The sequence below is a fragment of the Acromyrmex echinatior genome, chromosome 16 (assembly GCF_024713525.1).
Source record: "Acromyrmex echinatior isolate Ae372 chromosome 16, ASM2471352v2, whole genome shotgun sequence".
Classification (NCBI taxonomy): Eukaryota; Metazoa; Arthropoda; class Insecta; order Hymenoptera; family Formicidae; genus Acromyrmex; species Acromyrmex echinatior.
Window position 1 is genome coordinate 8,041,479 of NC_141867.1, and position 25,035 is coordinate 8,066,513.

Consider the following 25,035-nt stretch of genomic DNA (forward strand, 5'->3'; position numbering starts at 1 on the left):
TTCATTGTAGAATCAACCAATCAGAATAAGATCTTATATTAAATCGGCAAATTGGCGCTGTGAACAATCAAAGATTACTAGTAGGAATGTGCAAGATCGGGATGGGATTTTGTAACTTGTTAAAATTTCAGGATTTTCGAGAATATTTGGATTTCCTCAGAATGTTCGAGATTTTTAAAAATGTCGGAATGTAGAATGTATCTGTTTTGTTGAATATGGTCATAGTTTTAGATTTTTTATTTCTATTATTGAGTTTTACAAAATTTTCCGTTTTATTACAAATCATACAGCAGACTCTTTTATCATAGATAAAGAACAGAAAAGTAAAAATATTGTATATTTCGAAGAAAATCCATTATTAGAAATACTGATATTATAGATTGATAGTAAAACAATGTTAAAAGATTCTTCGTACAGTATCAGATATCTTGAAGATTCTCGGGAAACCTGAAATTTTTTCGGAAATCCTGAAATTTTCAGAATCACGTCCCAACCCAATCCGTATCTTCCCATCCTGTTCCAAGCATTAGATTTCGGGAATCCTGCACACTTTTAACTACTAGATACTTTTATATTGTAATGTAATGAACAGCTATACATTTTAATCCATTATTTATTTAACAATTTATAGTTAAATTAAATCCTTCTCTTTCTATTTGTTTTTGTAATATAATATAACAACTGAAGAATATACATTATACATATACGAGTATATTATACATATAATAATTTTTTATACATATAATAATAATAAGCTTTTATTAATATTTAAAAAAGAGTGGCTTTTTAAAAAGAAATTTTATTGATCCTTATTTTAAAATGTGAATGTTTGTTGTAATAAGATAATCCACCTTTAGTATTTAAAATAAAAGGTCATGAGATTTTTTAAAAATAAATATGTTAATTAAGGACTCTCTCTTTTTAAAATAACAAAAACAAATTAAATCTGGGCTAATGAGAGTCAGCGCGAGCGGAGGTACGCAATAAAATTTTAATAAATTTGTTATTCCGTATGAAGTGTTTATGTCATCTTTATTTAAATCTTGAGAAATCTTGAACGTTTCGTCTCTCTTTAGAATCTTCATCAGCAATCTTCTTAATCAATATTAGAAGAACGCGAAATCTAATATTAAGAAGATTGCTGATGAAGATTCCAAAGAGAATCGAAATATTTAAGATTTCTCAAGATTTTAAATAAAGATGACATCAACACTTCGTATGGAGTAACAAATATATTTGTTAAATTTTATTGCGCACCTTCGCTCGCGCTGATTCTCATTAGCCCAGATTTAGTTTATTTTTATTTTTTTTTTTAAATCGCCGCAATATGCCAGGTTCTATCGTGATTCGCTTTTATAAAAAAAAAATATGAATAGATATATATTATTGCCGCTTAAATAACGGAGCGATTGAATCAATTGTTCGAGTAATTGTTGCAATTGTAAGTATGAGTAATATAAATAACAATGTATATAACGTATAATTGAATAAACAACTTCTATGAAACATTGAACAGTATAATAAAAGCATAAATACTGCTAAAAGAGAATATTCTAGGTTTCAGGTTGTAGAGAGATCATGGAGAATGAAATAATGTTTGTGCGTAGTATATGAAATATTTATATTTACGAAATTAGTCTTTTTCTATACAATTGCTAATGCGCAGTCACATACTTCTCCATTTTGTCGGAATCGCTAAAGAGAATCGCGTACGCGTTGAACAATTAAAATTACTCATTTGTTTGTAGAACCTGTGCGAGCTTGCCTTGTTTTCTCATGAAAATGTTTTTCGATGCGCCTGACTAATAATAAATAGAGCAACGAATAAATGTCGATTTGATGAAAATACACATAACACAAAGATATATTTATTATATACATAATATATATAGTGCCTCCTTTTATAATAATACACATCCGCAAGACGTTTATAATTTAATTTTCATGGAATTTCGTTAATTATCTGTAAGGCACACCCCACGGTCGTTACCAAAGTAATTTTGTGTCCTCTCTCTATCTCCCTCCTTTCTCTCGTATTTTTTGCGTTATATATAATATCATATAAATAACTGTATACCATTGTGGATATATTCTATTAGAGCCTAAATTTATTATGCATTTCTATTTTTAAGAATAATTAATGCGCTAAAGATATAGAGGCAATAATCTGTTCTGTACATAATCCTATGTCTTTCTTATCGATTCCTTTAAGATAATGTACCATTTTTTTTTCATTAATGATAATAATGATAGTAACGTTATAAGAATAACGGGAAAATGCATAAATGAGATGTACAGGATGAGACCTGCTCGTGCACAGGTTTACGTGTGCTCACCCATCGCGATATACAAAATATGAGTAGTAATGTCGAAAATAAAAACATACGAATGACTCATTGGATTACTAATACATTCCCGCGTTGACTAATAAAGATTTATGATCGTCTTAAAAAAAAATCGCGTGTATCGATTCTTTCATTTTTTTTTCTTTCTTTTCTAGAAAGCTTTTCACTCGCTTTACTTGCAGGTCGCGTATAATAAAAATATGTGTAATATGTATACACACACTTATAATTGCATTTTTTATTCATAACGTTTTTTGTATATTACCACTCATGACTTTTTCTTTTTGAATCTTGTGTTTAATATTAATATAAAATACCTATGCCGCCATTGACAAAAATTTATGCATTTGTATGTACAAGTATAGCTCTCCCAAAATCCAACTATCTGGCTTCATCGTATCTGTATTTCTCTCTCTCTCTCTCTCTCTCTCTCTCTCTCTCTCTCTCTCTCTCTCTCGCTCTCTGTCTCTCTCTCTCTTTCTTTTTCTCTACTTACTAAGATACTATTGTTTTATGAATAAAAAAATACTAATATATATCGCATTGTCGTTGCACGGGCAGTGTTTGCGTAGTGTTTTGTCCACTCGTAAGGCACCAACTCTATTGGGATCCTGAGATTCAACCCGCATGCTTCGACAGATTCAGAGGCATATCTGCAAACGAAAAACAGAATCATAAACATTTTCGAATGACCTAATTGTCCCGATATTTATTTTGTTTATGATACATAAATGAACATACCTGAAGGAGGTGTGAGAGTTTGTTCCCTGTAGTCTTTGTAATGTGGGGACAACGGATGAGAATGCGGCGATGCGTATAATTGCATAGGAGGCGGATAGTGGACGGGAGACGGATAATGAGGCGCCATCCATAAAGGCGCCGCTCTGTACGGTCCAGGTGGCAACATTGGTATCCCGTAGAGCGGATGATGAACGGATGTATTGCTGGATCCGATGTAAGGATCGATTCGTACCCTCGGATAGGCGTTAGTCGATGAGTATTTCACAGGCTGCCGGTCGTCCGGCTTCAACAATGTCCTCAAGAAACCCGGTTCGGGACTCGGTTTGTCCTCCCCCAGGATACTCGTTATACTGTATGATGACACTTGCTTCGAAGAGGGAGTCGGCGGCGTACTCGTTGTGCAAACCGGCTGTGGAGTGGCCCGTCTCTTAGACGCCTGATCCTCCAGCGAGACTCTCTCTAGTTCTCGCAGTATACGTTTGCGAGGTGATACGACGTTAGGATCCAGCAGGCGCGCCAATTTATCGATGATCAGACTAAGAACCTTGCCCGATGACGACGTACCATTCAATTTCCGTGACAATCTCGTCGAATTAACCGTTGATTCCGGAACTGAGACCACAGTCGTGGAATCTAATGGGCGTCTGCGTTTTCTCGCTATCAAGCGAAGATGCGCGCACAAACGAGTCTTCGGATTTCGACGATAATAAAAATTAAATTCCGTGGTTATCCTGCGTCGGGGATGAGTCTGCTTCCAGCAGTGATCTCTCTGCCAAGGACTGGATTGGACCGACGAATTGTCATCGGAAACTGAGAACAGAATGCAGAGTATATGTCATGTATGACTTATCTGGATTGATTGTATTGCCTATATTTTTTACAACAATAATGCAAATCAGAGTAAAAAGATGTGAGAAACAATGACATAAACAAATCTATTTTTGAAAATATAATAAATATATGTGAAAAGTAGTAAAATATAAAAAAAAACTGTATAATATGCATCAATGCTTCCTTTGACCCACCACTGAGGGAAGTAGAGCTCTCCTGTCGATTCGGGATGGTGCTAGCGGGTGGCCAAAAGGTTTTCTTTGGCACGGGAAACCACGTAGTCTTTTCTCCGTCCCTGCGATGAGACAGTTCCAGAATGAACTTTCCATCTTTGAAGAATTTCAAGCGACCTCCAGGAGTTGGCAGCAGATTGCTGTCGATGCGTTGTGCCTCGGTATGATGAGCTGGCTGGGGACTTGAATTTTTACCATTTGCCTTGGCGAGGGTCGGGTGCAATGTAGGTGGATCACGCGAGCACATCTCTGTCGTGCCCCTCACGTGACCTGCGTGAGCATGACATTCTGCTGACTTTTCGCGCATGCTGATACTTTACCGATATCCATTTTCCTCCGCTGGACCTCTCATACTTGGACTTTCCAACGTGTGACGCAACAGGATAACAGAACTTGTTGACTTTCTCTCAGATAGTTAAACCTGAAACGTCGCAGCGTTTGGACTCAGTGGCGAGGAACATCCTCGTACTCCGGAAATCTCCTTTCTCTGCCCTCCAACGACAACAAAATGAAGACCTGACAATTTACAAAAAGTCTGAGGCACGTGTGTCACGTGGACAAGCGGAACAAACTCATGCCACTTGGGCGGGACGTCAGAAATTGTGGAGCACAGAAGTCATGACTCGCGGGCGATCATGATGGCTGACAGACACACAGGTTTGGCTCGGTCGTCCCCGTTTATTTCTTGGCGAGGCACACAGAAGGCAGAAGTGCGTGATCGTTCTCCAGGTTGATCTGTCGCTGGCTCGGTCGTGGTGTCATCGTCCCAGTGGAGTCAACAGCGCGCGAGTAACATCGTCAACGACGCTCCAGACGGAGGGGCGACATATCTTATTTTTTTTTCTTCCACTCGTTGAATACAACGTGCGCGTGCAGCGGGGCGATCGACACCGGGTTACTCCGGGTGTGCCGATACCACGTCGGGCGGCGCGATTGGTATCAGTTCAACCGCGACGACGGCTCGCATTCACGGGGTGCACACAACGGGAGAAATCCCGTGTGCATGAATGTTGGCGGTCGCCAGACACCCACCCACCCACGCACGCACTACCGCCTTCCGCTTCTGCTGGCTACTCCTCGGCCGCCGCCGGAACGCGGCGCATCCTCCTGGTGAACCGCGGCGTCTGCTTCAGAACAGCGGGAAATGGGCGCTCCGAACTCCCGCGGTCCGCGTGCCCGAGACCTCGCACAGCCTGCGGGACGGTACGGCGACGGGCAGCAGTCCGCGGCGGTGGAAAACACCGCACGGCCGCGACACATGTGTTTCACTACACCCCGCGGCAGCAGTCCGCGCGTCCGTCACCGGCACGGCTCCCCCGTGCTACGGTATCTACGAGCGTCGAGCACGCGAGTCGCAGAACATCAGCCGTCCAGCCGTCCGTTTCCAGCTCGCGCGATCAGCGATCCTCTCGGCCCCCGTGCCGTCCGCGGGGGGAGGGGGAGGGGGAGGAGGGGAGAAAAAAAGAGCGTGGACGTACTCCGATCACCTCCTTGAGTCGACGGTGTCGACCCTTCTCGTCGACAACACTAGTGGCGATGGCGGTTCACCTTCCGCGCGTTCCTCACGTCCATGTTCCCCTTCTACTTTTCGCATTTTCGCGATTTCGACCTCGAGATTCGCGAGAAACGCGACGCGTTCGAGCGCGTTGAAGATTTTCGTTTCCCCCTCGCGAAATTGTGGCGTCTGCCTCGATAAAAATTACATCCGCGAGCTTTTTCTATCTCTCCCTTCCGCTCCTTCTCTCCCTCCCACTTTGCCGAAATGCTCGCGTTTCGCCTCGTTCACGTAAAATCGCGGAATATTCCACTCGTTCTATTTGTCTAACTTCTGTCTCGCGATGTGAATAGGAACGCGCGCGAAATTCGTATTACGATCGCAATTCAATAACAAGCTCCTCCTTTCTTTTTTTTTTCCTTTATTGTCTATACATTCGTCGTTATTCGATATATTATGGATGTATCTCTGTATTTATTTTTTCGCAATCTCTATTTGTATTCTTCAGTAAAATATATATTTTTCTCTTGTTGGGCAAGTTATATATTCTTATTCGCTATCCGGAACAAACATTCTCTATGTCACCGTTCAATTAAATAACGTGAACAATATTGTTGCTAAATCACTGCAGATTTTAACTCAGTCTTTTTTTTTCTCTTGCAAAAGCGTTTAATTGTTCTCCATGTATGAAAAAAGCGTCACAATGCAAATAACAATAACAATAAAAATAGACACAACTATGTATTTGTTAAAAAAATATCTGAAAAAACTGAAAACAATCAATATTTACATGGACTTTCATCGAAAATCGTCTCTCACGCTGCTCTTTAATTTTTTCCTCGCAGTTGTGATATTATACGTAACGTGTAAAATGGAAAGAAATACAAAACATTTGACAATACTTCCACTTTAGTGGCAAAATACAAGAGAGCGTGACAATTACATGTATTAATTACTTTTGAAGGAAGTGCTTTATATTGCAATGGGTGAGTGCAATGTAGTTTATGTGTTAAAGATAGAGATACTTTATTAAAATAATTTGATATATACATTAGTCAATGATTTCAGAAAAATCTTTGAGATTCAGTGAGATTAAAATGAAGTTTCAGAAAACAAGGAAGGATATAGCAATAGGAAAATCGTTGAATAGAAAAATAATTGAATGTACAATCTTATACATATTAAAATTTAGTTAAAAATATTCTTCATTCATTCAATCAGATTGAAAAGTAAATATTTATATATTCGCTTAATGTTTATATCTGTTGGTCATCAATGCGTCTTTGTAAATATTTTTACCGCGAAGCATCAAGCCTTGACAAGGAGAATTGTGCACGTCCTGGATCGGTTCATCATCGGCAGCTCTCACTTGTATGAGAAACATGCGTCGAGTTCTATTAGACAAGTTCAGATACGAACCATGAAGTGTTAGGTAAGAGAAGAAGACAACTTCACCCTTTTTGGCAGATATGGGAGTAGCTTTGGACAAAGGATATTCCTGAGGATCGACATAGTAAATAGGATCACCCCAGTCATCGGTCTTTTTAATCTCCTTCAACGGTCCCAGTTTATGACTGCCGGGATATATCGCCAAACCACCATTTTCCGACGTTGTATCGTCCAAATGTAGAAATACAGCCAGCATAGTATGTTTCTTGTGAGGAAAATAAGGATAGTCTTGATGCATCAAGTAAGGTGATCCTTTCTCTGGCGGTTTTAAGTGCGCCTTGGTATGATGCAACATTATATCCTCGGTGCCCATAATATCCTCAAGGGCGTCCAATAATTTCGGATGCGTTATGGTCCGAGTAAAAACGTCGTTGTGCATTTGCAAATTGTGAATAGATTTTATCTGATGTATAAATGAGAATATGTACAATATAATATAATATAATATAATATACACGGTGTTTTAATCAATGCACTTAAATTTATCTGAAATCATGTAATTTTGATTGGAGAAGCATTAAGGTCAAATATAGGTCAATTTTTTTTTTGTTAAACAGGTTCAATATATCGTATTTAATTTTCAATTTCAGAGAAATTCAAGTGCATTTTTAAAAATCTTGTATATATATAGTTATCTCACAACTACCGCATTTCCTCTTAAGGTAATATTCTTGAGATAATTTTGAGATGAAAATTCTAATACGAAAATGTCGAGACTATAATCATTTTTTGAATTATAAGCTTTAAATGCTTATAAGTAAAAAACCATTTTACTTTTAGAGTCTCTATTATTATTTCTATTCTTTTGAACATTCTAAGATGAAAATCCTAATATGAAAATATCGAGGTTATAATAATTTTCGAATTAAACACTATTTTTAACCAATTAATTTTTAAAAACTATTATAGCCTCAACATTCTTGTATTAGGATTTTCGTCTTAAAATTTTCGTCCTCAAGTTCTTAAGAGGAAATGCAATAGTTGTGAGACATCCTGTATATATGTATATATGTAATTCTAATTTACAAATAATTGTCTATAATAAATCAAGTTTTACAGAATGATTGTAATAAGTTCACTTACAGTATAATCATCAGCGATGCTTCCAGCCAATTTCTTCATATCTTGTCCGGTCCATCTTGACTCCAAACCCTCAACATTTTCGTGAAATTTTCTTTCAAATAATTCAGTATAGGCATCTGATATTTCGTTTATTTCCTTCGTAGAAAATATATTCAACTTGATGTAACCATTATCCTCCCAAAATTGCTTCTGTTCCGGCGTTAAAAATTTCAAAGCGACCATTTTCAATTGCGAAACTTTCTTATACGAAATGTTAATAATCTCTCTCTCTTTCAGAGTTAAATAATGTAATGTTGCATTTCGTGACGATTAATATATAGTTTGCCCTACCCTAAAAATGTTTCTTTGGGAGGGATTATCTGTACATGATATGCATTTATGTATAATCATCGTTACCTAAACATCATATACATTTCTTATAAGATATCTTCTTTCTTTATAAGATATCTTAATAATTGCGAAATTTATAAAAGAGATTAGTGATGTAACAATTAATTGTTAAATAAAACAGCTCGATAAGGAAAAAAATATTTAACATAATTACAAAATAAAATATCCATAGTAATTACAAAATTTTTCCTATAATAAATTGGCAATATTATTCTTATTTTACCATTTAATTATAATTATCTATTAATCAAAAAATCTATTACTACATAATTTTATACTGCAACTTTTAATACATAATTTTGTATTATAAGACTTATCATGTTTGTGGTATGTTGATAAAAAAAATATCTTGCTCTCTTTGATAATGACTGGAAATTTCTATCATGTGACCTTAAGACATTTGTCAAGTCATACTGACATCAATGTAATATCAGCAGTAAAAATATACTTATCAATAGTTAATATTGTTTTGTTAACCATAATTACATAATAATGAATATGCATAATATAAATCTATTTATAACATCAGAGAAAAAATTGATCATTCTAATCTATAAAAATTTCTGCTACGTCATGCCATAAAGTTATGGTCACAAATAAAATTTAAATCCTTTTATAATCTGTTTTGATTGATACCATCGATAGGAAGACTGAGTAGAATTATTATACTGAGTATATTGCACATCATCTTCGTTCTCTAAATAAGTCTTACACGAGTCATGATACACTTTAACAAGTGTCCTACAGTTGCACTGCATCTCTACTTGGTCACTCTGACATAATTTAATCTTGAAGCAACCTGCTGTTTGTACAGGCGGCACATATTGCGGTTTAGGTAAAAAGAAATCGGATACTAAATTATTATCACTCTTCTTCAGCATGATAAACATGTTCGTTATGTTTAAAGGAGCATTCATAGCCTTCTGAAACTCATCACATTCAAACATAGACCTAGAAATACAATAATCTGTATAAGTGTTTCGATATAAATTCATGAGCATGTTCTATCATTTTTTTTTTTTTATTAACCTCATAAGTTTCAAAAGCGGTTTTCTGGAGGAATGTTGATACTCTTTGTGTTGCTTGCTGTTGAGAACATACGAGGGAAGATCTATGCCAATGTAAAACTTTGGCGATAGTATCGTAGCGCCAAGTATTATGGCAACTTCCTTCATATCGCAACCCTTGAGAAAGAATTGCGAGGACAAATGATCCTCAACGTTCTTTAGCGTGCTCGACAGAGCTTTGAAGGAGACTGCGTTCCTATCTGTTGTATTCTGGAACCTTTCTAATGCCTCGTACGTTAAGGGTATCTGCTGCTTTTGATACAAAATATATTTTATGAGCTCCATCACAACTTTTGTGCACGAATCACTGGTCCATGGTTCGTCCAACATCACATCAATCTCCATTTCGCCTTTTCTGTCTCTGGAGAACATTTTAAAATGTAATAAACTAGAAGCAGAACCTGTGGAGATTTTATTTTGAAAGCTCTGTCCGCCAAAAAAAAGAAGAAAGATAAATGTTCGTCAGAGAAATTTGCACTGCATTCACGCGATTCTTTCGCGCGTCTCGTCAGTTAGGTTATATTAAAAAAAAAAAGGTTAGGTTAGGGGTAATTGAGCTAATCCAGATTCCGTTCTTTGAATTTTTTGTCCTTTTTTTCGTCCTTTTTCTCTTTTTCTCTAATGCAAATTAGACCCCTATCATTTTAGGTGCAGAAAGCGTAGCTGAGTGCATAAGGAACAGATATTTCCTGTGATATTAGCGCCAAATGTTGGTTGCCATGCCTGGTTAGTTACTAAATTCACTTTATTTACATTTCGCCGTTGAGACGCATGAATTTTGAAGTTTTAAAAAGCTGTGAGAATTGAAAAATAAAATTTTACGATGGAATTGAAGACAAGACAAACGAGAAAGCTGCTGGAGCTTTTGGAGCAGCAAGTAATCAAATTTGTTAATTTTCGATCGATTTAGTAGTTGTGCGTTTAACAAAGCCAGCTATGAAAAATACATAGACTCTAAACGTAGACTCTACGTTACAAAATATAAAAATTGAGACTGCAGTTAACTTATTGCTTGAGAACGAAAGTCACAATTACTTCTTATTTTATTTTCAGATTAACAAATTATATTTATTGCTGATCACTGTTTCTATTAATCCATCAGAAATTTTGGTTACGAAATCATTACTCCATGAACAATTGCATTTTTTAACTCAGAGATTCAATAATTTAGGCGATGATAATTGCGACTGTGAAGAAGCAAATGTAAAATTTGCTGATACAGTAACAAATTTGAAATATACTTCTCTATTGAAAAATATTGATGAGCTTGTAAGCTACAAAAGAATCTTTTAATATTTGATATTGTTTTTTATTCCTATTAAATGAGTTTCATTTGTTTTCCTTTGTTTCTTATTATCTTTTTTAGATTAAGGATATTAAATGCGATAATATTGATAGCAATGCAGCCAGACATAAGACGGAATCATTGCTTAATAATTTTACATCAGCTTTACGAGTATTGGAAGATTTAGAATGCTTGCCATTGAAGCAGAGATTTCAGGATTGTCTGGATTATGTTAAAGAGATGAGCACAGCAAACGAGATTGAGGATCTTCAAAATATAAAGGTAACAATGAGATAAAAAATTGAAATGTGTATTGAAATCTTTTAATGTGAATATTATATAATTTCCTTTGTGCTTTTAAACTAGGAATTAGGCACTTCGATATTAGAGATACTCGAACCACTACAGAATTACAGAAAAAGTTTAGCGTCTGCTTTTCTATCGCAGAATCTAGCTTTATATACTTCTCAATTATGCACATCATTTGAAATGCTAGTACAACTGGCTCAGGAACAGCATCAGTTAAATGCACCAATTTATGTAATAAACTATATATTTTACATTTATTTCTGTGCATGATTTAAGCTCCTTCTATATTTACATTGAATATGTACAGGCTTGCAAGAAATATGTTTGTGAAAGAATATGTACTTGTTGTGAGATGATATTGAACTTGATGAATGACTCAAATCCATCGCTGGAAAAGGAAACTTGCGAAAGGGAGAATCATTTTGTTTACAGGTGAGAAAATAAATACTTCTTATACTTAATATTGCATTTACACAAATAATTCTGATATACTTGTAGAATGGATTTGGCATTAGACGTTATATTAGAAATACCGAGTAAAACGCATGAACAGCAGCTATCTGAATGTACCACGGAACTGTGGTTGAGACTGGAGGACGTATTCTCTCATGCTATGGCAATTACCCAAGTGTGTCAGCCATATAATTTTAAAGCCATAACTGGTTCATGTCAATCCATAGTGTTGGAGTACGAGAAATTAAAGCAGCAATTACTCTCGGAAACTCCAGATCCGGCGTTAAATAATTTGTTCATGCATACTTTGACCGACGCTCTTTATCGTTTGGAACGTAAAGTTAATATAGCGGTACTAACGCTCGCAATGGAAGTATTCAGCAATCCTTACATTACTTTGAAAAAACTCGTTATGACATGCGGAAATTCTTTAAGCGCGAAAAGAAGATCGAAAAGTGATTTAAATGATCTCATAGAAGATTTTGATCAATTCTTTGATCAAACTATGCAAATTGGAATATTTGCGATCGCTTGTTGCAAAGACAAGAACCGTAAGTTGCTCTTCTTCATAAATTTTTTAACATTCTTTTTAAACAATAGAAAACATCTCATGTAAATTTGATTATTTCAGGCAATAACAAAATTCGTAATTGTCTCGCAGGATTCGAATCCTTAGAAACTGAATTAATTTCTGCCATAATTTCCTTCTATTTACATCCAGATAACAAAGAAATGCGTTCGAGTGTTAAACTGTTGACTATGCAATGGCAATTAGAGATGAATAAGTTTCAGAATGCTGTAAATCTCATTATAAACTCGGCTGCTTTCTGTCAAGTAAATATAATGAATTATAAAAGATTATAAGAATTTTAAGAGTGTACTTGAATATATTTTTTATACTCAGGTAGTTATGGATAGTCTTCAAGAACGTATAACGGCAATCTCAGATTGTCTGGATAACAGAGAGCCAGTAACACAACTTCAAGTGCAAGGTATTGTTCAGCGTGCTTCAGCTTTGTCTAGTCAAGTCACAGCAATTGTAAATGATATTGGCACTGAAAACATTGATCGTCAAACGATAATGATGACAAGAGAATTGAAAGCAGGTAACTGATTCTGTATTATTACAATTAAAATATATAATATATGTAGTTTGCTAGTGCATATTGTGCACATACTCTTTATTATAGCTATATTTGAAGCCAACACCGCTGCCAAAACTCTTCTGGTGGAGAATGCAACGGAGCCTCAACAATTGCGAGTAATAAAACGATGTGAATTAATATTGAATGTTGTTCAAAGATTACAGTCTGCTTTAGCTACAATTATGAACAATACAACGCATGAAAAAACTGTGAGAGGTCAAGGAGATTCCATTCATGGTACATAATGTTCAATGATGTTTACTAAAACGCTTCACTTTGTAATATACTATGCAAATAGACGCTAATACACTATCAAGGAAAACTATTAAGCTAATGAAATTATGCGTATATTACAGGTAGCATATCAAATGCCATGAACTTTCCATCCACAATTTATGGTTTGCCGCGCGATGAAAATAGTCTAGTTTATATTAGAACACCCTATACAGGTTTGTGAGAATTTCTATTCTTCGTATATGTTGCTTATACTTTTTCAAATTAACGTCAAGTCTTATCTGTGTTTTAGTAAAAACGCATAAATCACAGGTGTCCATTCAACCGGCAAACAGTACAGTACAGAAACCGTCGGATCTGTCGTATTTGATACCTTACATAAAGAACGGCCGTACATTGCGCAGCGAGCACTCCATCATGTATACACCGCATAAAAACAAAAATGTAACAGAGGTAGCCGTTAAAAATGAGATGTCCCTTAGGAATCTATCTAGCATTAGACAACATCTTTTTAGCAGAGATAGCTTCAGCATTCACGTCGATTTTGATATAGCCGAAGAGAGCATGGATTTAACAGGTAATATATTTGAAGAGACCATCTAAATAAGAATTGTAATTACATTGGAAACCATTTCAGCTGCTTTAGAAAAGATAACTTCATCGTCCACGTCGGAAAATGCAACGTTCTCTTCATGCCAATTCTCAAAAGTAGAAAACGTATCTTCGGGAAGTGTAAACAAGGAATTGGTTTTCAATATCGTAGAAAAACTAAGTCAAACTGTTAGACCAGAAACGGAAAGTTTGAGCAAATCCGCGATAACGGAGAAGATGAGTGAATGTGCCATATCTGGTGGCGGTGATGCATCCTTAATCATGGAATCGCGTCAAAAACTCAGTAGCGTTCGATCTCCAGACAATAAGATACAAAAGTCAACCTCGGGGCAACATGAGGTATAAAGGAAGACTATAGCCAGATATTTATAGTTCGTTTTTATTTTAAGACCGTCTTGAGTGGTATCTTAAGATGCTAATATGACTTATTGGTTTGACATCTTAAGATTATACTTAAAACGTCTTAATTATAAGAAAGGACTATGAACCAGCCTATATTTTTTTAATGTTAAACTAAGTATTAACGCATTTTTTAATTGATAGTATTTAAGGTGATGGTTACATCAATATATATAATTATAAATGAGAATATCGATTGCACATATCTTTATATAATAATTACACTAATAAGGTTTAAATTTCAATTGTAAATGTTAAATTTTATCCCGAATTTTTATCACGACATAAAAAAAAGTTGAAACAAATTTGAAAAAATTTTTTCTTCTGTTTATTCCTTTTCAAATGTGGTAGGAAATGAGATCGCCAGAAGTTATTAAAATCTTCCGGACATTAATAAAAATTACTAGATTCACATGTTCAGCGGGGAGTGAGATTTTCGAAAATCCCTAGAAGTTACTAACATCGTAAATAATCGGTAAATAAATAAAAATCGTAAAGATAATGATTTCAAGAAATCGCGATTCCGCGTCTTTTCGCAATTCGCAAATTTCTCGCGATTCCGCGTCTTTTTTTAGCCGGGGACATATGGTTGCTCTTTGTAGCTGTATTCTTCGCACTTTCCAGTCCTTTCCTTTGCTCTCTCACTCTCTCTCTTTCCAACGTCTTAAATTGTATCCCCATTTCGTTTCAAGTGCAGAAAGTACGACATAGTGCAGTTACCGAGAACAGCCTTCACACGTCTGAACGTATCGACTTCTCGTTATGTCGAAACGAAAACGATGTAATAAAGAAAATCATATTTTTCCGCACCTCCTAGTTAGTGGTGGGTGAAAGAAGACGGTGTGCTGGATCAGCAAGGAAGAGCGTAGCCGAGCAACCTGATTCGTTTCTAAGTCGATCCAAGTCAGTTCGCCGAGCAAAACATGGACGCCGTGGCGATACATACGTCGGATCCGCCGCAGGGCGAGGACGCGATCACGTCCGCTATGAAGATATGCCGCATCTGCCTGCTCGACAATCTGATGATGCGCGATCTCTTCGCAGAGAACGAGGTCGCGTCCCTATCGGTGAAGGCAATGAGCTTCGCCAACGTTAAGGTTAGATGCATAATTTGAAGGTTAGGTACCGATGCGATCGAAGTCCCCGCTTTTATCATCGCTCTCCCTCTTCTAATCCCGGACAGATTTAGACTTTTCGTCGATAATCGTCTAATTTGTCGCCATTCCTATCTTTCTAATTGGCTTAAAATGATAAGTTTTTGTTTATATCGAACTTTGCACATTTAGCCTTTAACACCTTCGCTGCCATCATAAAAATGTTATAAGAGGCCTGTTCTTTTTAACTGAACTTTTTGTACGATTCATCTTTCCTATTTGTCCCTTTACATTGGAGAGAAAAAAGAGAAACATGAACAAGAAGTTTATCTAAATGGAACAAGTTTATTACTTTTTTAAATGCCACGCAAAATAATACATATTATAATGAATTATTTGTTATGATCAGGACTGAGGCAGTGATACGAATTCTGGGCTGCTTGCAGCACAGTTATTAGCATGAAGAGAGCATAGACACATACGCATGCGCAAGTATATACAGATATGGACTCATTATAGTGTATGTATCTTCTTATGCCCCCTTCATGCTAGTAACCATACTGCAAGTAGCCCGGGATTTGTTGGACTGAGGTATGTAGCATACAAATAAAAATGTACACACTGGCAATGGCTGCGTTCAGCATAAAAAGCAGCTTTGCAACTATTGTAAAATTCTTGAATTTATTGATTTATACATTTAGGTCAAATGAGGAATTAAAGATAAAATTAATCATATTAAAGAATTTTACAATAGTTGCAAAACTGCTTTTTCTGCAGAATACAGCCAATGTGCATGGCAGCAAAGATGGCAATTATAACATTTTGAAATAACTATTCTTTTTGAGTACAACCAATGACAAGAACTTTCTTTTGAGATACTAAACTATATGCTTTGATTAGATGTTACCAGGTGATGGTTTACCAACACAGGTGTGCTGTATGTGCGCCGACAAGTTGGAATCGGCATATGAGTTTAAGTTACAAGTGGAGCAAGCTGACAATGTTCTTCGAGAAAAGCTTGTGGGAGGAATAATAAAGGACGAATTGTTTCTTAATGAGGTTGAAATACACTTGGATGCCGAGAAAAATAATGGTTTGGAAGAGATGAATGACAGTGCTGATTATGAATCTACTGATACATTGCCAGTTGAAACAGAAACTGACAAGAACTTTCTGAAAAATCAATTAATTATTTTGGAAGCTGAAAAATTGGCAGAGACAGATGGAATACAACAAGGTGAGTAAAATGTAATCGATACAATGATGTTTGGAATTTCGAATTAAAAATTGCTTTTATAATATAATAGTTTAAAGTTCCCGAATATCTTATAATATTGACTCTATTGTTTAGATTCAGAACAAGATAACTTGCAAGAAAGCATTGAGGAAGAATTGCAGCAAGAATTAGCCAGCTCAGAAGACATGTCAGATGCTATTGATGAATCTAGGGATGAAGTTTCTTCCAACAAGAATATTATTCGAAGCTGCACAGATACAATTCCAACAGATGAACATAATTATATAATGCAGCAACAGTGTATTATTTTGCATACTGAACAATTCTTCCATAAAAAAATGCAGGAGACCGTATCAGAATTTAAACACGAAATAACGAAATACGAAGAATCACTATCTGAACAAAATCAAGAAAATCTATCTGAACAAAATCAAGAAAATCTATCTGAACAAAATCAAGAAAATCTATCTGAACAAAATCAAGAAAATCAATCTGAGCAAAACCAAGAGATTCAGGCTGAACAAAATCAAGAAATTCCAACTCAGCAAATTCACGAGACTCTGGCTGAGCAAACTGAAGAGACTCCAGTTCAAAATGCTCAAGCTGAACAGGAGAATCAAACTGAACAAAATCAAAATCAAAAAATGGAATTATTACAGAACGAAGTATTAAAAAATGATACTAATGAGCCAGTCGTGGAAGAATCACCCCAAAATGAAACTAGAAGAAGTAAACGTAGATTGGCTCGTCGGATATTCACCGAGCGGGATTCCGATGAGGAGAATTATTTTGAAAATCTGAATCTCAGTTCACGATTGAAAAAAGTGCAGGCAGATAAGACAGAGAAGATTTTTTTCATGTGTTACTTGTGCGATAAACAGTTTCTTTCAAAGAGCGTCTTGAAAGAGCATATGCATTCCCATGAAGAAGTAAGGAAAACATTGTCTCTGAAAAAAACGCCGGAGAAACCGCAGAAGGTGCAGACCAGCGTTTCCGCCGTGAAAACGCCGGAATCAGGAAGGAAAGCCAACAAGTGCCCTTATTGTGGGAAAGAGTATATGTACATAATCTCGTTTACTAAACACATTAAGCAACACGAGCGAGAGGGGCAGGAAGCGAAGGAAGATTCGATGTCGCTTGAGATGTTTCATGAGGATGACTACAGTCTAGACTTAGATAATGGCAACAAATCGGATGTTGAATGTAGAAAACAAAAGAGAGGAAGTACAGTATACGACGATGTTGCAAGCGACAATGATCAGGATAAGAAAAGAAAGCGTAGTCTTATTGAGGAGTTTACGTGTAACAAATGTCCAGAAAAATTCGATACAAAGCGAGGGTTGCAAAAGCATTCGCTCACGCATGTTAGCTTCAAGTGCAGTGTGTGCAACGAGGAATACGACACTCTAGAACAACTAAAAAATCACCGAACAAAGCATGTGATCGAAGGCGTACTTACTGAGCAAGACTTGGAAGAAGATATGAAGCAAATGATCAAATGCGAGGAGAATGATGACAATAGTAAGAACATCAAAGATGGAGAGAACAGTGAATCCGTCGAAATCACGAAGGAACTAAAGTGTTCGATATGTTCAATAACATTCTCACGCAAGAAAGCGCTCTCCAGACACATGCAGACAACACACTCCGACACCCATTCTTACGAATGCAAGATATGCTGTCAACAATTTGCACGGAAGGATTTCCTACGCAGGCATGCCGAACAGCATGCACGAGTGAAGACTTATAAATGTACTCAATGTAACAAAACCTTCGGCAATGAGCTCACGATGAGAAATCACTTGGTTGCCACAAATCACAAGACATTTATACAGGGACAGGAATACGATCCCAATAAGCGTATAAAGCGCGTGGCGGCGAGAGCAGCACAGAAGATCATCGACAAGATCAAGACTGAGGACGGTCTCGAAGATTACGATGATAATACCGATTATGATGTTAAATTGGACAAGCATTATGTTATTAAGCACGATGCAAAGAAGTACAGGTATAAAGAATTTGAGTGCGCAACCTGTAATAAGAGGTACTGCTTGAAACAAGCGTTGGCGAGGCATATGGAGCAACATGTAAAAAAGGAAAAGGCAGAGAAGACAATGGAGAAAGCGGCGGAGAAGCAGAAGAAGACCGCTTTAGAAAAGAAAGAAGCGCAGAAGAGCAACACGGATGATAACGATGGCGATAATAACTCCGACTTTGAAAGTGGTCTCGACTGGCCAGTAGACAGCCATGAATGCACCACGTGCAAGAAGCAATACAGTACGAAGAAGTCGTTACTGCGTCATCAACTACTGCATGAGGAGCCAAATTTCGAATGCGATATCTGCAGTATCAAGTTCTATCGAAAAGATAAACTGAAGGCGCACTACGATAAGTGCGCGGAAAAGAATCCTGATCAGGTGAGGAAGTGCAACATCTGCGGCGACAGTTTCGAAAACAATGAGATTCTGCGCGAGCACAGGGCCAAGCACGTTACCGAGGGTATCCTAACGGAGGAGGATCTGAGAGACACCGAGCCAAAATCCGAAGAAAAGAGACTAAATGATAAAATGACTCGGAAGAGGAGGACCGATATTGTGGGGCTCGAGTGTACCGAATGCAACAAACAATATACCTCTAGGAAGGGTCTGCTGCGACACATTCAGGTTCACGAGGGTAAGAAGTACCTATGCGAAATATGTCCAAAGAAATTCTATCGGCGGGAACACCTGAAGATTCACGTGGCAAAACACAACATGATCAAACCATATAAGTGCACTCGTTGCTCCAAACGGTTCATTAAGGAGGAGCAGCTCAATAACCATCTACCTAAGCATGATCGCACTTTTAAGAAGAACAAGGAGACCGATAGTTCGAAGAGATTCCTCTGTGAGATCTGCAGCAAGAGCTTTACGCAGTCAACAACGCTGCTAGCGCATCTGCGTGCTCATAAGGGTATCAAACCGTATGTGTGCGAAGTATGCTCCAGGCCATTCACCACTAATGCCTACTTGAAGATGCATATGCGCACGCACACGCAGGAACGTCCGTACATCTGCCAATATTGTTCGCGAGCGTTTGCCCGTGCCGACACCTTGGCAAATCATCTGACGTCGCATACTGGCGAAGCCAAGTACCATTGCAAGTGCTGTCCAAAGAACTTCCGGCGATTGAAATCCTTGAAGGAACACATGTTTATTCATACGGGTCAACGACCTTACGAGTGTCCAACTTGCGACAGAAAGTTTAACAATAACGGCAGTCGCTACGCGCACAGCAAGCGCTGCAAACAGAATCTTTTGCAGAATCAGAACCGGGCGCAACAGGTAATCCAGCAGACACAGCAGCAACAGCAACAACAACAGTTACAACATCAACATCAACATCAGCCACAGCAAGTGCAAATACAGATGCAGCCAGAACCGCATCCAGTTAGGTTGCATCAAACCACGATCGGCCAGGCACAAGTAATCAAGGCGCAAAACATTAAAACAATCGCTATAGCGAGACAAGCTGAGCCTACGGTAACTACGCAACATCAGGTTATGCAGCATCAAGAAATACTAATGCCTTTAATCCTGCCACTTACCGTCACTCTTGCTGATGTAGGCGAAGAGGTGATACTACCTGAAGGTACAAAAATATTCACCACTTCTTAATCGAGCCCTTTCGATCTTTTTCGTATTTGATTATAATATGGAAAGGAAGGGACATACTACTTATGAAAAACTATCTCGATGATACTTCTTCAATAATTTGAACGAGTTTTGTTCTCCTAACACCCTGTGACTATCATTTTCATTCCCACAATTCCCTATACGCACGGAAAATCTCGAAATGACAATGGAATAGCGTTATCGAGGGATTTTCTTGTATATTGGATAAAAAAAGGGTACGATGCTCCACTAGGTGATAGAAAAGGGTAAATATATGAATTTAAGAAAGAGTATCATTTTGATTATGTATAAAACGTTATATTGAAGTTTATTTTTACAACGGTGAAGGCGTTAATAAGCGATATATATGTATAATTTGTCTGGAAGTTTTAAGATATATGTACCTTTTCATATATAATAACGTGTATTACTGGGAATGAATAAACGTCTTTGACAAATCCTGAGAAGACAGGAAAAGACAGATGTCTTTGTCATGAATGTGTTGTACATGTAATATAGATTTTCTTTAAGAGATATGATAGATTTTAAATACTTAAAGCTTAATGTATTAAATATATTAGATTTATTTTCACTTAGTTTGTTCTTCCAGAGATCTTTCTTCGTTTTCTTTAATCAAATACTTCCATTTTCAGAAAATAATTCATTCGCTAACAACTTGTTGAAATTTATAAATCTATCGATATCATAATTTCAATTATATTTACAATAAAGGATTATTGTAACATGTAATTGTGTAATTATATGTATGTATATGTTCCGCGTGTTGCATCACATATGCTATTTTATAAATGCCAATGTCTAGGAAAAAAGGCATTTTATTAAACATTTATAAAATATATTTATAAATTACATTTATAAAATATAATCAATCAATTAAATAAATGTAATTAATGGAATAATTTTATACAAGCAACATCTGCTAGAAAAGATATTACATTTATAAAATAATCTGACATATTGAACAATATGTTAATGCATACGCGGTACATTATTATAATACATACAATTCATATAATTATATATAATTATAATTATATACATTATAATTATATACATATTTTTAGTTCTCTTTGAAACTGATTTTATGATTATTTGATCTATTTTTAATTAATACGTTATATATGTACATTACTATTATGTTACTATTGATTCTTGTAGAAAGAAGTTTAGAAAGAAGTGATATTATATAACATCGTTTGGAAATAGTTCACATAAACTTTTAATCATATTTTTTATATTTAAAATAATTCTTCAAACAAGAATCACTAAAACAACTCTTGCAATCAATTTACTAATTGATATTTTAACAATTTACTTTTTTTTTTTATTAAAGCATATAGCAAAATGACTAAGACCCTATAAATTATAAATTTTATAATAGATAAGTTTCATGCAATGTGTGCTCTTATGGGCAACGTGCTCTTACACATAGACTGGGTTCGATTTGAATGCGTTCAGCACTTCTGTCTTTGTCTTGCATTCAACGAATAAAGGCAGAATAATAGTAGCGTTTAAAGCGCGTGAGCGTCTAAACCGAACGCAACCATAATATTAAATTGTGTCCACATAACAATTGTAAAATTAGTGCGAAACTAAACCACATGTATAAATATATCATATAAACGCTGTTATCATATATATATATGAGGTATGATCTTTATTCTTATTACTTAGTTTTTGTTGTAATAAATAAAGTATTTGTTCTAATCTTATATTGTGATTTATGCTATCAGAATTGCTAAATTTACTTTTATTGTATATATTAATTCAAGCTGAAAAATCCTTTGTAATTTTACAATGCATTATAATCCAAAGAGTACAATAAATTAGAGCACTTCATTAATCTAATGATTTATTTGATCACATTGAATATATTTCAATGATTAATTGATCATAATGAATAAGAAAGATGAAGAGAATAAGAATAACGAAGAAGAAAGATAGAAATTCATATACAATTTATCTTTCTATATGTCTTTATTCATGTTAGAAAGATGTAATTGAAATAATCATTTAGGATTTTTATGGAGAGACAATGATTAAATGATCTTGTAATATTTATAACTTTATAACAAAATATTTCTACACACAGTTACGCGCATTTATGGAATTATAGTTTAGATATAAAGATATACACAATCAGCTTGAAAAATAGAAAAAATATATATTTTTAATTGAGCTATCAATTTAGTAACAAAACTATCAGTCTTAACAGATTTTGGCAAAAGATACATTGGTTGGTTCTTGTTAAATGAAAATTATAAGAGGAAATTTGTCATAACTCTAAACATCATAATTTCTGTTGTATTCAAATATGTATATAGTTGCAAAAAAAATAAATAATATTCAATATATATAATATACTAACAACTAACCTTTTTAATATAAATATTTGTTTTATTTAGTCGCGTTGTATTAAATCAACACTATATACAAACAATAATATGAAATATTATGGACAAAATATTAAATGCAGTATAAATAAATGCAAATGTGATTTTATCATATAATGGCCACAATCTTTTTTTTTCTTTTGTCTTTATCAAGCAGCAAAAGTCGGTTTTGTTTCAATCTATGACCCACAAGATATTAATTCCAGATGATCCTGCATTAACTCGTCCTAACATGCCGTGATCTCGCGTTTTAACTATGTATAAAAAGAGTAAGAGTGTATGAAACAAATTATTGCGACCCTAAAAACATAAATGCCATTATAAAACAATAAACATATGTGGTATAATATATATTCATGCGATAAGATTTCAATTACCCGTTGTACTTCTTCATAATCACTCGGAAGAGAATCACCAGATAGTGCCAGGCTGTAATGCGGTGGATTGATGGATTGACAGACTATTATTGGACCCTTATTTCGCGGCAATTCCATTCCAGATCTCGCCATATATCTTGATGTAAATGGCCTGGCGTCTGGCTGATCCAAAGGCGCTTCCAATTGTGTGTCCATGTAGGTTGAAATTAAATGCATTATTATCTGCAAAAGATATGTCAGGAAAAAAAAATTTCTAGAAGAGCTACAATCTCTTAGAGACAAAGAATTTATAATTCTCTATACGCTTACTGCGGAATCAGTTGGCAAGCTAGAATCCCACTCTTTACCATTGTGAGATCCACCACCGTTCCATTTAAATTCGCTCATGGAGCCTCCTTTTGCAAGTATTTTTATTCTTTTTACAAGATATTCCTGATTATTACAGAGCTCTAGAAAGGGAACTAATGTGGGCAGAGTGGGAATCACACAGACCAAAAATTGTGCTTGTGCAAGTTTCCTGAGTCTATCGAGACCTACATGGCCTGGCTGCGAGTCGCTCAGGCCATGGCGTACTAATGTTGCACATATATTGTCTATCTCCAATGCCACACGTTCGACAACTGTCTTACTAATCCACTAAAATATTTTATATACATTTTAAGTATTAAATCAAATAATTCTTGTTTATAGCACTAATTATTTTTTGTTTTATATTGTAACTCTTACCATTCGGAGATTGGCAGTCCATTCGTTTACTTTATTTGAATCAACTCTGTATTTCCTCCATACATCTAGTGCACCAAATGTGCCTCTAGGAGAACTTCCTTCTTCAGCAGGGCTGGTTGCTTTTGTTTTGTCTAAATAACAATTCGATTTTTTTTATTCTTACAAAGAAATATATACACATTAAATAAATCTTAGATTTACCTATGGTAGGTGCCAGTTGATAAGCGCATCTTCTTAACAATGGTGATATCTCACCAGGACTCCGAGTAGCAGGATGAGACCAAAAGGAACTCAAGAGATTGGAAGGTTGATCAACATTCGTGGATAATACACACTTTCTTTGCTGTTCAACTTCTTTGAGATAAGTCTCGAGTTCACATTCATCCTGAATAAGATCCTCATTTGTCAAGCTACCATTTAAAGAAATGTTTGTAGATTTACTGAGCGATCCATTGGAGCATACAGTTGCTTTAGGAGATGTAAAATTACTATATTTAAAAAACGGGACTGATGTCGAATAATCCTCTTGAAAAAAAAAACAAAACATAAAAAGCTGTTATGCATAATAAAATTTAAAATTAATTTTAGTACAATAACAAAGTATTTTGCGTACTGTCACTCAGAACCGAAGGTCCAAGAGTCGTTGAACGTCTGGTAAGATTTATGCATGACAAATTTAATAATGGACTTGGTTCTGGAATTGTCTGCTTCTGAGGCACCTCGTCTTTAAACAGGGGATCATCTTCTGACACTCCTAAAAGCGGCCGTTGTTTAGAGTTCAGCGTAATCGGTTTCAAATTTAGGATTGCCCAGGTATATTGTATAATATGATACACAACATTCAAAGCAAATAATGATGCTAAGCACCACTCAATCCAATAAATCGGTTTGTATGCGAATCCACCATAGAATCTAGAAAACACAGCCAAGCTAAGAATCATTATCATTTTAAATACAACTTAAGAAAAAAAGTCTTACATATCAAAGACTATGATGCTAAGTAGCACACCGTTGATGAAAAACCACATGATACTATTGCGAGCTTTGCACTGCATTTGCCGTAGATCCAGTAATTGCTGTACTTGCGGCTTGGGCGTTAAAACTCTGCAAGTAATGCATTTATCGTGGATTTAGAAAAGAATATTCTTTATGGAGTATATGTCCTAACCTCATATAATAGTTTAAAGTATATATATATATATATATATATATGTATATTTACCTCGCATTGGGAGAAATGCATTTCATAGGAGAGTGGAAGTTACTCATATTTAAAATCTATGTCACGCTAAGTTAAACAATTACTATTATTATTATTATTATTCTGAATTCCGAGACACTATTATACTATAATTTCCCACGCAATTCGCAACACCGCTTTGAACGTATTTTAAAGTTGCTGCCAACTTTCAACCTTCTATAATTTTTTCTCTTAGGAAGAAAGAATCCAATCGCCAGGGAAT

The 25,035-nt window shown here is 35.7% G+C and overlaps 6 protein-coding genes and 1 long non-coding RNA gene across 9 annotated transcripts; 2 read left to right on the top strand and 5 right to left on the bottom strand.

The window, feature by feature from the left end:
* Positions 1-1,596: 1,596 nt before the first annotated feature.
* H (transcriptional corepressor hairless) lies at positions 1,597-5,694 on the bottom strand. Its single transcript, XM_011052559.2, has 3 exons — positions 4,112-5,694; positions 3,087-3,896; positions 1,597-2,998 (listed from the first exon to the last, which is right to left on the bottom strand). Exons 1-3 carry the CDS (start codon positions 4,455-4,457, stop codon positions 2,964-2,966), a joined length of 1,191 nt encoding a protein of 396 aa, XP_011050861.1. The 5' UTR covers positions 4,458-5,694; the 3' UTR covers positions 1,597-2,963.
* Positions 5,695-6,646: 952 nt separating this feature from the next.
* LOC105143947 (uncharacterized) lies at positions 6,647-8,399 on the bottom strand. Its single transcript, XM_011052558.2, has 2 exons — positions 8,178-8,399; positions 6,647-7,497 (listed from the first exon to the last, which is right to left on the bottom strand). Exons 1-2 carry the CDS (start codon positions 8,397-8,399, stop codon positions 6,895-6,897), a joined length of 825 nt encoding a protein of 274 aa, XP_011050860.1. The 3' UTR covers positions 6,647-6,894.
* A 376-nt stretch (positions 8,400-8,775) lies between these two features.
* Positions 8,776-10,270, bottom strand: LOC105143946 (MAD2L1-binding protein). Its single transcript, XM_011052557.2, has 2 exons — positions 9,597-10,270; positions 8,776-9,518 (listed from the first exon to the last, which is right to left on the bottom strand). The coding sequence occupies exons 1-2, from the start codon at positions 10,004-10,006 to the stop codon at positions 9,158-9,160; spliced, it is 771 nt and encodes a 256-aa protein (XP_011050859.1). The 5' UTR covers positions 10,007-10,270; the 3' UTR covers positions 8,776-9,157.
* A 62-nt stretch (positions 10,271-10,332) lies between these two features.
* On the top strand, positions 10,333-14,360 carry Spt (Spitting Image). Its single transcript, XM_011052588.2, has 12 exons — positions 10,333-10,511; positions 10,688-10,903; positions 11,001-11,201; positions 11,286-11,459; positions 11,536-11,660; positions 11,727-12,232; positions 12,313-12,515; positions 12,586-12,787; positions 12,872-13,063; positions 13,183-13,275; positions 13,353-13,637; positions 13,698-14,360. Exons 1-12 carry the CDS (start codon positions 10,458-10,460, stop codon positions 14,015-14,017), a joined length of 2,571 nt encoding a protein of 856 aa, XP_011050890.2. The 5' UTR covers positions 10,333-10,457; the 3' UTR covers positions 14,018-14,360.
* A 403-nt stretch (positions 14,361-14,763) lies between these two features.
* On the top strand, positions 14,764-21,788 carry LOC147907119 (uncharacterized). Of its 2 annotated transcripts, none has more exons than XM_087414202.1 (3): positions 14,764-15,168; positions 16,066-16,402; positions 16,517-21,788. In XM_087414202.1, exons 1-3 carry the CDS (start codon positions 14,995-14,997, stop codon positions 20,056-20,058), a joined length of 4,053 nt encoding a protein of 1,350 aa, XP_087270328.1. In that variant the 5' UTR covers positions 14,764-14,994; the 3' UTR covers positions 20,059-21,788. The 2 variants fall into 2 exon arrangements, with proteins under 2 accessions (XP_087270328.1, XP_087270329.1); XM_087414203.1 differs by lacking the exon at positions 14,764-15,168 and adding an exon at positions 15,175-15,756.
* On the bottom strand, positions 15,094-16,059 carry LOC147907120 (uncharacterized). The gene is made up of 2 exons (XR_015547657.1): positions 15,929-16,059; positions 15,094-15,796 (listed from the first exon to the last, which is right to left on the bottom strand). It is a non-coding gene; the product is annotated as an uncharacterized LOC147907120 (long non-coding RNA).
* Positions 21,789-22,452: 664 nt separating the features above from the next.
* LOC105143945 (transmembrane protein 209) lies at positions 22,453-24,993 on the bottom strand. 2 transcript variants are annotated; one of them, XM_011052556.2, is made up of 8 exons: positions 24,795-24,993; positions 24,551-24,676; positions 24,186-24,484; positions 23,774-24,097; positions 23,573-23,703; positions 23,156-23,482; positions 22,847-23,068; positions 22,453-22,723 (listed from the first exon to the last, which is right to left on the bottom strand). In XM_011052556.2, exons 1-8 carry the CDS (start codon positions 24,839-24,841, stop codon positions 22,697-22,699), a joined length of 1,503 nt encoding a protein of 500 aa, XP_011050858.1. In that variant the 5' UTR covers positions 24,842-24,993; the 3' UTR covers positions 22,453-22,696. The 2 variants fall into 2 exon arrangements, with proteins under 2 accessions (XP_011050858.1, XP_011050857.1); XM_011052555.2 differs by having other exon boundaries at positions 22,453-22,769; positions 24,795-24,991.
* Positions 24,994-25,035: the final 42 nt, after the last annotated feature.